The sequence below is a fragment of the Neovison vison genome, chromosome 12 (assembly GCF_020171115.1).
Source record: "Neovison vison isolate M4711 chromosome 12, ASM_NN_V1, whole genome shotgun sequence".
Classification (NCBI taxonomy): Eukaryota; Metazoa; Chordata; class Mammalia; order Carnivora; family Mustelidae; genus Neogale; species Neogale vison.
The window spans coordinates 8,289,121-8,305,813 of NC_058102.1; the positions used below are offsets into that span (position 1 = coordinate 8,289,121).

Below are 16,693 nucleotides of genomic sequence, written 5' to 3' on the forward strand. Positions count from 1 at the left end.
CTAAACCTTCTCCCGTATTTTTAAGATAACGAATTGACCTGTTGCTGCTAAATTCATAATTTTTAAAAAATATTTCTTTCTATGTGTTTTAAAATGTGTGATCCCCAGTATGACAATAATGTTTGGAGACTTTTCTTTTTACATATTTTTAAGTAAAAATTGTTTAAACTTTTTGAAGTTTCAGGAACTTGTAAAAGTTTATTAACAGGAAAGAAACAGCCGTCTATCTAGGATAAGATACGGTTAAATAAACCATCTTCAAAAAACTGGCTTCCTACCCTAGAATTCCTGAGAATGCTTGCAAATTTTAAAGCAGGAAAATAAATGTTAAGAACAAAAACAAAAAACACTGTTAAATGCTCCCAGAGTTAGTCTTCATCTAAAATATATATTTATATGTATATATATACGCACTTTTTGGTCTTTTTTTTTTTTAAGTTTTTAATTTTTTCCCTTTAAGCTTAAGATGGAAGAACATTTGAGCTTCTCGTGTTTATTTTTACATATTTCAAATCCCTCATTATGTCTTGTAAACAAGAGGGGCTCTAGCACCCGGCTTTCACCGTAGTATCGTAAGGAACCCAACTAACCCATAGTGCAGGCCTAAGAACCAGCAGGCAGGAGGGGGGCGGGGGCGGGGCACGGCAAGGAACCATGGCAGTGGACAGGGTTGCCACGGGCTCGTGGTGGGGGGCCTCAGGACATGCTCCTGGCCCGGGGCCACTAAGATTTCGCCTCCTGTAGATGGCTGAACACAGCCGCTCTCCACCTGCACATCACCACACACCACAGGGTTTCCCTCACACACAGAGAGCAGGCGGAGGGGCCCGGAAGGAGACGTGTGTACATGGGCAGGGGTGGAAGGGGCACGGTGGTAGTGATGACAACCAGAGAGCAGGAAGAGGGCGCAGTTAGCTTTCTACAAGGCATCCAATGGGACCGAACCAAGGCTGGAGACTCAAGTCTGACCACCTACCCACAAAGGGCGCATAAAGACGTAGCTGAGCCATCGCTCACTTGAACTATGCATGTCAATCTCTTCTGAGGCTAGGTTTACAATCAACGGGGTAAGCCAAAGGACTACAGAATTCCCATTCTTTGCCTCCTAAAACCACTTCAATGCAAATAATTCGTTTTTGCCTTTTCCTATACACACCCACCCACCCACCTACACACAGACACAAGCTAAAAGTCAAATACATTAGACATTGTTGTATCCTTCACTGAAGATGCTGAAGAAAGAAAAACTCCCTTGTCCTCACTAGCAGCAAGTTACGGAGGACAGTAGAGGTCTGCTCCCACCAAGGGTTGGAATGGGCAGGTATTTGCTGGTACAGAATGTCGGCACTTTATGTTAAACAGTATAATGCAGACTGGGATGTCCACACCAAGTGCTAGCACGTTACCGGCATACGTTCCCCTCCCCCCACCCCACCCGCCCCGCCAGCCATCCGCTTCGTATAAAGGGGTTTTCGGGTCTGCTAGAACTCTTCACAAAATGCAGTCTGATACATGTTGATTCCAACTAAGTACATACATGTTGGTGGTAACTGTGGATTAAAAGTTGCCCCCTAGTCAGCCCAGAGTACTACTACATTGATGCTTTAAAAAAAAAAGTCTTTAAATACTGAAATTAAAAAAGCAACATTACAAGGAAAAAAAAATAGAGGTCAAAACCAAAAAAAGGTGCAATACTTAAAAAGTCTTTGCTAAGTTATACCTGCCTAAGCGAAAACCACATACACAGGAAACACACAACACAGAGGAACGAAAGCAGACGCTTGAAGTCCACACTGGTTTAAGGACATTCGTTAAGTAAACGTTTCTGTCAGTGATGGCCTCGTGCTGTAAGACGCCGCGGCCTGGCACAGGTAACGCTCGGCGAGAGAGGAGCAGAGAGAGGGAGAAGCTGCAGGGGCTCTCAGGAGGCTGCTCGCAACCGATTTGTGTCCGTTTTCACAAAACGAAAAAGAGAACCAATGGAAACCTTAATTCGGCACTACCTCACGTCTGCTCAATTCCTCCTACCTGAGGACACGAGAGGGGGAGCGTTCTTTTTCTGCCTTTGAGACGTGCTGTACGTGAAAAATCGCCTGTTCCCAGTCAGACTGATGAAAGAAAAGGCCTGGATTAAACTTAGTGGGTATTCCATGTGCCCGGTGGCCATGAACTTTAAAAAAAACCCAGAAATCAGTAAACACACGGTTGCTCCACCAGGTGCCTCCTGCTCTCCTACTTTTTTGGACTTGGCAGTGCTCCGCTCTACTGCTAGGTCAAAAGAAAAGCAAGAGAAAACTCACTCGGGCTAATTTGCAAATGGAAAGGAGCTCCCCGCTTATGAAATCATTAAAAAGCACTCTGTTCATCTTAATGCAGCCCAACGGAGTTGCTTTAGTAAGCAGTGGCTCCCTGCGCTTGTGTGTTCTCTTAGTTTACAAAACAGAAAATAAAATAAAAAGCAGTTGGCCGGCCAGCCAGCCTGCAGACTGTCAGCAACGCAGCTTTCTGAGATCGAGTGGGGGAGGAGGAAGAGGACACGGGTGTACACACACACACACACACACACACAGAGACAGAGAGAAGGATGCACGCGGATGCACATGAACACACGTGCACACACATACCAGAACGAGCATGCCTGGGCAGTTACATGTGCCAGAACACACTGGTATTTATCAACCAGCCAATCACAAATTTTTTCCTTTTTTTTTTTTTTTAGGTTTTTTGTGTTTTTGTTTTTAAAGTGAGGCTCCGTCAAGTCTCCCCCCCCCCACCCCAACAATTCTTTTGAATTCCCCTCCCTCCCAAACGTGGTAGACCTAAGGACGGAAACACACCCAGTGCAAACAAAGTTAAAAAGCTATTTTTTTTCAGTATATATGTTTCTTAGCAACAACTTCCATATAACATGAAAAAAGTGAAAAACTAGAAACTAATTTTTTTAATTTTTTTTTTGTGTTTAAATTTAAATGGTATGTGTACTTGCTTCACATTGTCTTTCTAGGTTGGCGTTCATGATTCAAGTATTTCAAGAGTGATATGTTCTCTTTTTGGATTCATATTCCAAACGAAAAAACTGAAGTTATAAGGGAGGCAACTATGTGCTCAGACAGTCTGTCAATGACCCACCTTTTTTTTCTCTCTCCGTTTTCTTTTTTCCTTTTAAAAATGTATTTATTGCAAGTTGAAAAAAAAAACGAAAAGGTCAAGTTAGTGCTGCTGCTGTTCCAAAAAAGGTCACGAGGTCAGAGTTGAAAGTTCTAAGTTCAGATTGAATCCGACCCTCCTCCCAGAAGGTCACCAGGTAGTAAGGGAGCAGGGCTGCCCATCCTATGGGGATCTTCCACAGCTGGGACTCCCCACAAGCTAGAAGAATAGTTTGGGGGCCCCCACAACGAAGCGCCAGCAAGATCGGCCCCGCTGCTGCCGCCAGCACTGCTGCTCCACTGCCCGAGCCCCGTGGACCCACCGAAAAGATTCAGAGCCGGTCCGACGGGATCTGACTGGGTCTGGCCGGTCTCCAGCGACTGCCAACCTGTGGCGGGTGCACTTGGGGTTGCTGCAGGTGTAGGGGGTTGAGCTTGTGCCAGAAAGCGGCTAACTTCGTCATCGGTGGCAAACTCAGCCAGGATGGTAGTGTTTCCCAACACACACCTAGAAAAAAGGGGAGGAAACGGCTATGGATTGGAGGGCAATCCTAAAGCACCTCCAGGGACTGAGGGTGCTGAGTCCTCGACGGTCACTGGGTACCCCTCTGACTAGAGCTTCCACATCCCCAGGAAGCTCTGCAGGACGCCGCATCGTGGGCCCCACCCAGGCCTCCAGGATCGCGTTTTCACCCGCCCGGGTGCTCGAGAAGCACGGGTTCAGTCGGGAAGGGGTCACTGTTCTCAGGACATCCGAAGACTACTAGAGGGTGCCACGTATCGGTAACCTTTGGGTAGACGGAATTCGTACGTGGAGAGCAACGTCACGTCTCTTTTCCCCCGGGGGAGGGGGAAGGTCACACCACAGGCAACGGGGGGACTCAGCTTCAGACATCTGGAGGTGCCGCTCTGTGTCACGGCCCCACTCGCCCAAGCCTCACTGCTGCCCGCTCGCTCTGTTGGTAGCTTTCTGCCGTGGCATCTGCTGGCTCCCAGTCTGAAGCAGCTGGGAGCGGGGACGGTCGCGGTGTGATCCAGTCCCACCTACTTTAGACAAAACCACGGCTACCCGCCCCCCCGACCATCGCGTTTCACCTTCACCAACAAAGAAGCCAAGGTAGGTTGCTAGGTTCTATTACAAAAAGTCACAGCGCTTCTTACAATGTCCCACAGTCTCATAAATACTGGCTTTGTTTCACAGCACTCAACATTTACTCACTGCCTCACGACTTCACAAATTCCTTAGTTTTGGAATTCTGGTGAGTGGCCTATGAAATGCACAGGACAGTCCGCGCTTAGGGAGAGAAAAGCAGTCCCCTCAGTACCAAGCAGTCGCTTAAGCCATGATGCTGTTTTTGTGTACCTGTGTCCCGTCAAGCAGGTGGCAGGCCACTCACGTGTGCACCTTCATGCGCGTCTGTCTCAGTGAGGGCACGAGGGGTACTCACATGTGCAGTGCGGTCTGGGCCTTGGCCGCCTCCTGTTTGGTGCTGTATCGAATCAGGGCAGTGCCCTGGGTTAGGTTCAGATGGAATGTCAGCAGTGGGCCATGCTGCATGCAGATGGTTCTCAACGTTGACCCATCGATCTGAGGGGTAATGACATTCACGAGATTAAAACCTGGTCGTGGGGTGTGAAGGGAACACAAGTGGCCGTTCTTACGCAGGAGAAGGACTCCTGGATTGTAAATAATGGTATCAGCACAAAATGTGTCTTGGAGAAAGGAAGGAAGAACTCGGAGCAGGAAAGAGTGCACTGAATAGAGGTTGTAAAGGCAAATTTTAAGATTTTCAAAGCCCTGGGCTAAGATCGAATGGGTCCATACTAGAAATAGAAACGTTTGTAAAACACAGCTCAAAACAAATCATACGATTCAACCTGCAGTGTCTTTCCCTGAAGAGGTAAACAAGTGAACGTGTGTTGATCTGTGAGGCTTCAGGGAGCAGAAATAAGACGGCACCTGAGTAAGAACTTAAGAGAACATGCCCAGTTCTTGGCATCACTGCCCGTGCAGTAGTCTCCCCTTCCCCGGGGAATGATCTCACAGAGAACTAAGGGGCCAGCACTGCTAATCACGCTCATGGTGTGGGATGCTGCCGGCTGACCTAGCTCACGGGCTCTAGTGCTGTCCTTGGACTCCCACGGCGGCCAACCCAGGGTGAGACTTTCTGCCTCCTTCTCTGTGAACTCTGCTGCCTCAGCCTCCTGTTAGCCAGACTCTCATGTCCAGTGATTCGAGACTGTTTCTCTCACCCAGGACGTGGATGAACAAACCTACTTCTTCACTCTGATCAACTTATTTGTATTGAGATCTTAACTAGGTTGAGATAGGCTGCGGAGTCCAACACTCGGTTCATTTCTTTGGAAGGGAAACAGATGACCATCGGAACAGCCTTCGAAATTTGTGCTACTGGTGGCAGCCATGGAAACGCTGTGTGGTTTCGCCACAGAAACCCTGCAGGATGGAAACCAGCAGGTTCACCAAATTTCTTTACAGAAAATGATAAGCAACTATATGAGCATGGCCTAGAGTGTGCCACAAGTAACCTTTCAGCAGAGATGCCCTCTAAACAGATTTAAGGTAATGAAAGTAAACTTATCCAAGTTCCAAAGATTTGCCCTAAAAACCTTCTAAGCTACGATGGAGAATAGTCTATTAGGTAGTTCTGAGCTTTAAAATTAAACAATTATTTTTACTACAAACACAGCCAACCCCTTGATTCATTTTACATACATATACATATGTATTCACTATTTTTCATAGAATAAAACAGCAGTGGACAGCTCGTTAGCTTCCCCAGGTTCCTTTCAAAACAGCGTATCCATTACTGTCTCTCTCATCCTAACCATATAACCACCACACCGAGCGACAACTTTTAGAATATTGTCGTATTCTGGGATGCCGGGTGGCTCAGTCGGCTAAGTGTCTGCTGCCTTCAGCTCAGGTCATGATCTCGGGGTTCTGAGATCTTGTCCTGTGTCGGGCTCTCAGTGGAGAATCTGCTTTTCCCTCTCCCTCTGCACCAGCCCCCCCACACTCATGCTCACTCTCAAATAAATTCTTTAAAAATGTTCTGATGAGGCATATACAATTTTGAGTATAGTCATATAAAATCTTCATACTTCAGTCAATTATCAGCTAAAAAAACCCCCACCTACGGCTTTTAGCTGAATTGATACGGAGATTAAGAGCCAACCCAGACCTTTCCTCATGTTAACTGTATTTATGAAACTACCCTTCTCCACATGTACTCTGAAATTCAAGTCCTGGGTACACTCTGCACGAAGAGATTCACTGGGCAAGTAAATTTAGGAGAAGCTGTATTTCCCCACAGAGGATCATAATACATGTTAGCATATTAAAGGATCTAAGAAGTCTCATAGTGAAGAAACCTGCTTAATTTTGTTTAATCAAGTATATATTCCAAACGTATTAGGCCAGAGACCTATTAATATCCCATGAGAACACTCTAGAACATGCTGGCTTACTAAAGTGTGCATGAATCCATTTATGAATTAAATGCTAGACAATTCATTTTATGTGTCAAAGGGAAGGAGACAAAATTGACTCCTTTGAACAAGGTGTTGTAAAGGGGGGGCTGTCAAGTCCAAATGAAGGTCATGGGCTCACTTGCAGTGGGTTCATTTAATCTCATGTGAGTGTTCAACGTAATACTGCTGCAAATATGTCAGTTATCAAGCAAACAAGGTGACAGACAGAGTGGCTTGGGGCAAATGAAACCCATCACTGTAAAAACAACCCAGAGGGCATGTTCTGAAGAGAGCAAATTAGTAATGCCATCTACAAAGAAGAAAGTAACAGACGGAAAACTGAAAACACTCATGTGGCATTCACACTATGAAACTGACAGATTTCCTCTACTGCCGAGAGGGATGGTTAATTATTTATGAAGCATAAAAATGGGAAGATATTGAGCCTTAAGCCTTGCTGGGCCTACACTCCCCATTTAGGAGAAGGCTTCAAGCCCTTGGGTCCGCAGACCCACTCCTGTGTGCTGGACCTCTCTGTAGTGACCAGGAAATTAATAAGCTTTCTTATCTGCCGACATCCCACACCTGAGTTTCCCTGTCTTAATGCAATCAAGTCCTGTCTCGAAAATCACAAGGAAACATGATTACCTGTGGAGTGAGATTGTGAAGAACCAGCCAGTAACTGGGACGGACTGAACCACCATCACTCCAGGTAGAGGCTGAAGCAACCAGAAAAACAATTAGGAAGAGCAACAAAAAAAGTCAGGAAGCCACGTGTGAGAAACACTTTGACACAGCCCACATACTACTTCTCTCCTGTTCTCCGCGGGCTTCTCTTTTCGACTGCCCTCTGACCCCCTCCACCCGGTCACTGAATGGCCAGCTCTCTTCTCCTACACCTTGAACACTGCACTCGTGTACCTCACTGGTAAGACAATGTTTTCCTCCTAATGTTCTCCCTCTGCTGGTCATCATTTTTGCTTCAACAGTCCCTTGAGAGTTCTCGGATCCCTCTGCCCTAGACTGACTGCTACCTTCCACTCAAGAGATACTCTCTCCTCTACCAGACTGCCTGTCTTCTGAAGATTTCATTCATTGTTGTTTTGTGTTAACATGAACCCCTTGTGTTTGAACAGCGATGCTCCTTTTGGCGGATCCTTCTCACCCGAGGCAAGCCGCGAGTCCTGTGTCCCCCACCCCCTGACTGATCGGGGTGCTGTGCTGCTCCAGGGAGATGACGGTTTGGGGTTGGTCAGACCGGGAGGTGGGCGGGGCAGCGGTGTAGTGTTCCTTGAGGAAATATGGTTTTTCCACATCTTGTTGGAGAGATGAGTGGGGTTGTGTCCTATGGGATCTGGGGACCATGTTGATTTATAATCAGGGAACTTTGCTATAAAGAAGAGAAAATTAAGGAAGGAATAAGGTTAGGACCGGTCACTTTTGTCAATATACATAAAATTTGTGTATATTCATAAAATTCTAAAAATAGTTAAACATTTTGAGAGTAGTAATGCAAAGTAACATTGCCCTTGAGCTTACTAAATATAAAAATGTCAACGATTATTACTCTGAATTGACAACATATAAACTGAAGATTTAATAAGATAACTAATTCTCTACTACTTCCTTGGTCAAACAGAACATGAAAGGGAAGATTAATTGAAGGGAAGTATTCCTAGAACCGTAAGTCTTACGGATACAGTAGAATGTGAACCCTAGTAAAACTATTCTATAAGTAGTCATTGACTGAATGGAAAGTAATTAGAAATTTGTACTTTTCTTGATCCAGATTATTAGCTATCAACATTCAAATAAAATTTTTTTTGCAAGGTTTTTTTAAAGTAATCTCTACACCCAACATGGAGCTCGAACTTACAACCCTGAGATCAAGAGTCATATTCTCTACTGACTGAGCCAGCCAGGCGCCCCAACATTCAAAAAACAATCAACAAGTATTTGCCAAGGGCTTAAGATGCTTAAAGGCACTTAATCAATGCTGTGGGTAATACAGTTATTCTCAAGAGTTCACTGGGGAAGACATAACAGAAAAATAAGAGAACAGGTAACCTTAAGCATCATCACACATGTTCAATACATCGAGAAGACACGGCTTGGCCATCACGTAAGGGTTTGCAAAGATAGGTCTGGAAGGATTTACATAAATGTTGGGCTCAGAGACACAGGAGAATATAGACCAATGTCCAATCTGAACTCTATCTGTACCAAATATGTTTTCCTCCAGTTCTGGCTAAAGAATATTTCACAGGAGCAGGTATAGGAGGCCGGAAAGGTGGGCAGGGGGCCGATGAGGATACTACTAGATTGAGCATGTAGTATTTCAACTTAGCCCTCATCTTGGGTGACAGCAAGTAGAGTGGAGCTGAAGACATGGATGGGAGATGGGGCTGCAGACTACAACCCCTGGGAAACACCCAAGACATTTACTGAATGCAAAGACTTCGTTAGGAAAAGATAATGGGGGGGTGCAGAAAAGTATACACTCAGTTTAAATATGTCGGGGCGTGTGGGTGGCTCAGTGGGTTAAAGCCTCTGCCTTCGGCTCAGGTCATGATCCCAGGATCCTGGGATCGAGCCCCGTATCGGGCTCTCTGCTCAGCAGGGAGCCTGCTTCCTCCTCTCTCTGCCTGCCTCTCTGCCTACTTGTGATGTGTCAAATAAATAAATAAAATCTTTAAAAAAAAAATATGTCTGAGGTGATTCTTGGGTCATCTCTCAGGTGAATGTCCAACTGTAGACAAAAAAATAAAAACAGTTCAACTGAAGACAACGGGCAGTTACTGGAATAAAAGAGTTGGGTTGAAAAGTGAGTTTTTACGTGTAAAGAAGTCCCACGAAAGTATAATTCAGGGTGGTTAGAAACCTGGATTGCTAAGTTGTGCCCTTACACACTCACTCAGACCTGAGGCAAACTATCAGCTCTTTGAGTCTGAGTTTCTTCCTCGATAAAATGGGGAGAAGGCCAGGACCTGCTCCCAGTATTTGATGAAGGTAAGATAAGGACTCATGCTGAAGGCTCAGCCTGGTCTCCAAGAGCAGTCAATACGTGACAGGCAATTGTGACCCTGTTGATGTGACACAGAGGTGAAAAGAAAGAGAAGATAATCTGTAAAGTCATTCACCTACAGTGTCTTAGAAAGTAGTTAAGGATTTGTTCCATTTGCTTTTGCTTGGACAGAACAGAAGCCTTAATGACTTTAATGGCTTGAGGTCTAACTTTTCCAAGACCAAGGTGCCAATTAGAAATAATCTCTCTACCAATCTATGAGGCAGTGTGTTGAATGAGTGACTTCAAAGGCTTTATTGTATCCATTAAGTTATTATTCCCTATCATCTTAAAAAAAAAAAAAAAGTAACACACATACACATAAGGAATTCAACAAATGTTGTTGGTAGAATTAATTGATGGTCTCTTTTTTTCCCCCCTTGGCCATTTGCCTGTAGCCTTTGTCCATAAGTGGAAGGATTTTTTTTTTTTTTTAGAAAAGCAAGCCATAATTGGCTGCCTAAGAAATAATAACCTGGATTTCCCCAGCCCTTCCCATGGCCATGATTCCTTCTGGTTCAAGAAAAGCACCTGTGGCACCAAATTTAACCTCTGCCCTCCCACAAGGCTCCCTGCAATTATGTCACCATCTGCCCTGCCCTAAATCTGTGTGTCTCATCCTGTCTCTGTGCCACAGGAAGCCCCTTGAGAACACGGCCAACAGAAGAGGTCTGCCTCCATTTTGGCTGACTTAGCCAGTTAGCTTCTGTTGAAGTCGTCCTTAAGAAATAAGTGCCCACTTCCTTTGTCAAGGGGAACCTGACGAGAAAGTGCTAGCCAAAGGGAAACAAAGAGGTCATACTTGTACCTGAAGTGCTATGAACGTTGGTAAAGGAGTTGTCAGAGGCACTGTAGGGCCAGGCACCAGGTGAAGGCAGCGAGGTGTTGAGGGAAGAATTAGACCCTTTGGGTGACACGGGAAGAATGAGATGAAAATACTGCAGACAGACATCAGTATAACCAGTGAAACCTTAAGTACTGTATTTAGCCTTTGATGGAAGATTAAAATGTATCTAAAAATGTATCCAAAAAACCCCTGAAAAGCTACATATTTTTATGTTTTCTGATTAAATTATTAGATTATTAGCAAGTACAAATGAAAACACAGATTGACAGATACGAAATGTTGGATATTGAATAAACACAAAGGATGCCTCACTCGTTTACCTGTGGTGTTATCCCGCAGAAGTTGGTGGTCAGTATCTACAATGGGAGATGTGGCTGTACCCCCCAGCACACTTCCTGGGGTGACATAGGGGTCAGATTCAGGGTCAATGTTTTGGATACCTTTCCACGGCACTCCTGGTTGGAATTCTGAAAGAAGGAGAACAAATATTAGAGGTAGGAGGTTGTTCAAAAAAATGATAAAAATCTAGTTGCTTTTTAAAAATTTTATTTTTAAGGAATTTCTACGCCCAGTGTGGGGCTCAGACTCACAACCCCGAGATCAAGTCCTATGTTCCTCTGACTGAGCCAGTCAGATGCCCCTCAAGTTAGTTTTTGATATAAGACACAGATCTGTGAAAAGTAGAATACTCAATCTATTTTAGTTCAGACTTTTATCATAAAATTAAAGATAAAAAATTCAGCCCGGGGGCACCTGGGTGGCTCAGTAGGTTAAGTCTCTGCCTTTGGCTCGGGTCATGATTTTGGGGTCCTGGAATTGAGCCCCGCATCGGGCTCTCTGCTCGGCCAGGAGCCTGCTTCCCCTGCCCCCTTGCCTGCCTCTCTGCCTACTTGTGATCTCTGTCTGTCGAATAAATAAAAATCTTAAAACAAAACACAAAACACTCAGCCCGAACAAGTACTGTGCCAGAACCTCTATGTCATCAAGCACGCGGACTTTTTTGGTCTCTGTGGCTTTGAGCCAGAGCTCATCAGTGCCTGGTCCAGGCGGCCGCTCCTCCTGCTCCCAGGGAAGTTCGGGCCTGAGGGCAGCAAAGTCAGGAGTAAGTGACCCGGTGCTCAGGAGAACAGTCCGGGCATCCAGAACAAGAACTGGGGGAAAATCTGGGTTGGAGATGAGTGACTTCTCCCATTTATTTCACCGAAAATTGGCTCAGATACACAAAAGAAAACACAACACAAGCGACCACCGTGACATGGAACAGCCAGGGACAAACAGCAGGAATGAGCTGGCTTATCACGAGAAAGCCTAGAATATGTGGACAACATGTCTGCAATTTTTTTTTATCAGTTAATTTAAATCCTACTCAAAGCCATGGGATAGGACTTACAAGTTTTTGTTTTCCCAATCATGACGGAGAGATAGAGCATTACACGCAAACAATATACATTATACGAGCTTCAATGGGAGGAAACGAAATGGATTCCTATTACAAACACGGCCATACAGGAAGAGGTTTAGAGAGAGACACACTGATTTTTTATTTTTGCTTAACTAAATTTGAAAAATTTTTACAATGAAAATATTGTAACAAAATAAAAAGAGAGGAAAAAAGTAACAAAGACTCTCACGGCAGCATTATTTGCATACCTGGGACCTAACTGGTAATACTTGCTTCATGAATAAACAAGTCAATTACACGGACATTTCAGAAGATCCCATGTTACAAGGCATCCTACCCACGGACGAATGCCACAGTGCCAGTGCTCCCACATCACCTTCTCTGATCTCCAAATTCCACTCCTCTGACCTCCTGTAGCTCGTCCGTGCCTCTGCAGTGTTCATCACAGTTACCTGCCTTGCGGGGGACCAGCGTCCATACCTCACCTTCCTGACTGAACTCGAAGGAGCGGAGGAGACCCCATCTACTGTGAATGTCCTATCTTTCCCACAGCACAGCACATGCCTGGCTCTTATCAGACAGTAATTACGAAATGAAAAAATAAAGTAAGTGCCTTAATAACTGGCAAAAGCAATCTGCCCAGAACCCAAGATTAAGAATTAAAAACAAACGATACACCAGGAAAAAAACAAAACAAAACAAAACAAAAAAACATGGCCTGGACAGTACCTGGAGGCCAACTGGCATTGCTGGATTTACTTCCGATTTTATTTGTTGGTGGAGATTTGGCAGGTAACCAGCTATCACCAGCAGGACCCGTATGGCCACCCAGTGTGTCACTCGGGATGATATCAAACTGGTTGTATGGTGACCCTCCTCGAGTCTTACCAGGGGCCACGATAGCGCCTGAGAGGAGAGAGGAAATTCATTCACACCCAGAAAGGATTCTTACGAACATAACTTGTCAAGTCTCTTATTCAGCAGAGAACAGTATTCTGATGTTTATGCAGTTAGAAAGGAAAAAAAAAAGGTGCTGGAACGAGAGGTCACCCTGGCGAGCCAGTATCCAATTCACAAGCAGGATGAGTAGAAACAATCCATTTCACCTTCCTGAGCCTCCTGGGGTCTCACTGAGGCACACAGCACTTTTCTCATCCTTGAATCTTCCTTTCAGTTTTAAAATTCCATGGTTTGAGCAATTAACAGAACTTTCATTAACGATGAATCATATCATTCTCTCCAGTTTCCATACTAATGACTCAAGAATGAGAAATGGGGAAAAACACTACACAATCCGTGGTACATAGGATATGTTCTCACGACACTTGTACGGACGCCTCCCCCCAGCCCTGCCACCGCCCCAGGTTCTTCCGTGCTTGTCAGACCTCAAGTAGCTGGAAGAAGCAGCGTATACAGAGGGAGCCCACTGGAGAGAACAGCATCTGCGATTGCTTTGAATTCCAAGGCCATGAGATGAGTCCCGCCTTAGGTCTCTCCAGCACGTGAGCAGGGAACCCTGCAGCTCTGCAGCCCATGGCCCCACACACCAAGCAGAGCTAATCCTTTTGTAACTTTCTTCCTGAGAGATTTCGGCAGTTCTGTTTGGGCCCGTTTTATGCATTTCTGATGCTACGAGGCAGGAAGAACATTGAAATCTCAAAAGTTCTCTTAACCTAACAAAAAAGGATCTTCACCTTCAATAAAACTTTGGGCCTCTGTGAGATACTACCCTATTTCTTTCTCAAATGAATTTTACATGCTGCATTGTGTCACCTGATCTCCCCTCAGGATGCTGTTCATAAACAGATAAAATTACTTCCAGCATGATGTATTAAAATATTTGCGTAAATATTGATTAAAATAATTTGCCTGCGTTGGCCCAGTAGGAGCATTATCAAAACCACCTCCACGCTCTGCTAAGACATCGCCTGCATTTCTGGAGCCGCTGACAGAAATCTGACTCAAGGGCACATCGCACTGAAGTCATAGGAAATGAAGAGCTCAATTACCGTGGCGATGGCTGAGGAAATGGGGAGCAACGGGGAGCACTGTATCTGTGAGCTCGGAAAAGGCAAGTAGATGTTTAAACTTCTAGATATCCTCTCACATGACATTTTGTGTTTATTATCATGCACGAATCATGTCTTTGGGGACAAGGGGACCTGACGAATCACTAGCCTAAAGAAGCAGGATAAGCGCCCAAAGCTACAAATGCTGGGCCTGAATTATTCAGTCTAGAGATAGGTGTTAGAATTTCAATAAATCATTCTTGATTTCGTGGCATGAAATCAAATGAAAGCACACAGGGAGAGCAAGGAGGAGCTCCATGTGGCTAGTTTACTGTCTCTCGGATTGACACGTTCAAGAGTGGTTGATAAAGGAACCCTGGAACTTTTCAGACCCAAGGCGCTCAGGTCTGCCCGCGAACTGCGGCCGGACCAGCCCAACACCCGGTTATACCTGGTTCTCAGGGCTACAGCTGAGTCCACGTGAATTACTGTCCAGTAAAATAAACATTGAAGCAAAGGCTGAAGGAAGTTTCGAAGACCTTTTATCTGTTTTACAGGGACACAGAGAAGCATTTACAGAGAATGATGGAAATGAAGAGCCCATGGTTCAGAACCAAAGCCCGTGATGTCCCTCAGCTGCTGTCTTGCGGACACTAATTCATTACGAACAAGAAAGCTTTGTGAACCGTTCAAATTTCATGTTATCTATCTTTTGGAGACTAAAGGGTTTGAGTAATCAACACGGTATTTGTTGTGATCTCTTATACCTTCAAAAAAAAAAAAAGGGTTCTGTTCTCTCAGCCCAAATATTAGGGATTCATCCTAATGGGTACTCGACTTCACTGCTACTGTCCTCAATCCCATTACAGGTGGGAAATTTTGCTCCCCTTAATTACAGCTAGCATTTTAAGTTTCTTATAATTTGAAATATACACAACCCCAACCTGCCTCTCACAGGTGATCATAGGATTTGCAGGAAAAAAATCAAGAGATCAAGAAAAAGCTCAAGATTTGTGCTTTAAAATAATTTTACAGGATGTGATGTATCATCAAGGTCCGGGAAGGCTGTACAGCTCCTACTCGTAAGGCTTTGCTTGCTCTTACCATTTTTGTGCATATTGGCTTCCTGTGTGGCTACAGAGGGCAGTCCCTCCATCATGGAGGTCCACTGTTTAAAGCGAGACTCTGTTCCAGCCTCCTTCCCACCAACCATGCCATAGTCCATGCCGCCAGAGCTGAAGCCTAAAACAGAGAACCACATTTTACATCTTCCTATATATTTCTAGTATCAGCAACCAAGAGATCTGAGATAGAACCAACTTCATTTGTCGTTTAAAGACTCATTCACAAAAAGTTTCTTCACTCAGAAATTTTGATTCAAAAAGCTCATTTTGGCCCTTGCTTGCTCAAGAAAGCAATGGCTCTTTGTGCAGGTATGAAACTGTGCAGGACTCCTCAACACTCACTCCTTCAGCTAACGCCTGAGCCAGGCAGAATGCTGGGGCCAGGAATTCGCCAACTCAAAAGTGCCATCTCCACACATCAAACTAATATGGCAGAACAATAGCCATGAGGGTGAGGGTGTGTGGCTGAAGAAAGGCTTTGCAGAAGAAGGGAGATTTGATTTAGGGCCGATGGCAGGTATGCAGCTAAGTCAAGGACACCAAGCAGAAAGCTTTAACTGATGACAATCTGGTACATTTAGGGTATGAGGAGTTCAGTGTGACTCTAGTGCTGGGCTAACCATGGCTGAAGTGAGGCAGGGTGACAGGAGATGAGGGGGGAATGAGGGTCATGTTCTGTAGGGTTCTTTATGTTTTAGGCCAAGGACTTTGGGCCTTTTTCTCCTAAGACAGGAGATAAAGACATTTTTAAACAAGTGAGAGAAAGAGAAAACTAAGTTTGTATTTTAGGGAGCGCCTGGCTGGTTCCGTTGGAAAAGCAAGTGACTCTTAATCTCAGGGTCATGAGTTTGAGCCCCACGTTGGGTGGAGATGACTAAAAATACGTAAACTTAAAAAAAAAGTTTGTATTTTAGAAAAAGTGTAAGAATGGGGCACACGGAGATCAAGGCAGATGCAGATCAAATGGTAAGAAATCTTTACGCAGTGATGCAGACCCCAGAGCTTGAACAGGCAATGAAGGAGAGGTTCAGAGGTTACTCTGCCACAAACCCCAGGTAAGCCTCAGGTGTCAAGGCTAGCACGAGCGTAGGTGGGTCATGACTTCCTGCTGCACCGGGCGGAACAGGGAGAATCAGCATGAGAGGCTTGCGGCCGGGGTCTCCCAGGCCCCACCACCCACTGTAGATCAGAATGTCAACATAAAGAGCAAAATAAAGTACTAAAATACACAAACAAAACAGAGGAGGGGAAGAGCAATGAACAGCCAGAGGGAGACTGAGGATGGAGTGAGCACAGAACAGCCATCGCAAGGGGGGTGGGCAGGGGTCCCGTCACGCGAAAGCTCAGGCGGCTACAGGAGCCAAACCCCATCTGCTGGTTCTGGAGAGGATGCGCCACGGCAGCCAGGCCACGCTTCTCGCTGTGCCCACTTGACCCTCCAACCATGTGTGGTGCCTCACTGGCTCTGAGATTCTACTGATTATCCAAATCCCATGAGGGTCCAGGTCACGTTTTCTCCCTGTGCTTCTGAGTTGTCAGAGTCAGTTTTATAAATGCATAATAAATACAGTTCAAATCATTCCTAAAACCTTGACCTATATTTAAAATG

The 16,693-nt window shown here is 45.1% G+C and overlaps 1 protein-coding gene across 5 annotated transcripts in view; it reads right to left on the reverse strand.

Moving 5' to 3' along the window:
* Positions 1–1,442: 1,442 nt before the first annotated feature.
* Positions 1,443–16,693, reverse strand: part of TNRC6B (trinucleotide repeat containing adaptor 6B) — a 256,123-nt gene continuing 240,872 nt past the window's right edge. For all 5 annotated transcript variants that reach the window (XM_044229097.1, XM_044229095.1, XM_044229099.1 and 2 more), the window contains 8 exons: positions 15,065–15,202; positions 12,681–12,857; positions 10,870–11,016; positions 10,511–10,606; positions 7,804–8,028; positions 7,287–7,357; positions 4,595–4,734; positions 1,443–3,654 (listed from right to left, as the gene is read on the reverse strand). In XM_044229097.1, coding sequence (XP_044085032.1) covers positions 3,267–3,654; positions 4,595–4,734; positions 7,287–7,357; positions 7,804–8,028; positions 10,511–10,606; positions 10,870–11,016; positions 12,681–12,857; positions 15,065–15,202 — 1,382 coding nt within the window. In that variant the 3' untranslated portion in view covers positions 1,443–3,266. The remainder of the gene's footprint in view (positions 3,655–4,594; positions 4,735–7,286; positions 7,358–7,803; positions 8,029–10,510; positions 10,607–10,869; positions 11,017–12,680; positions 12,858–15,064; positions 15,203–16,693) is intronic.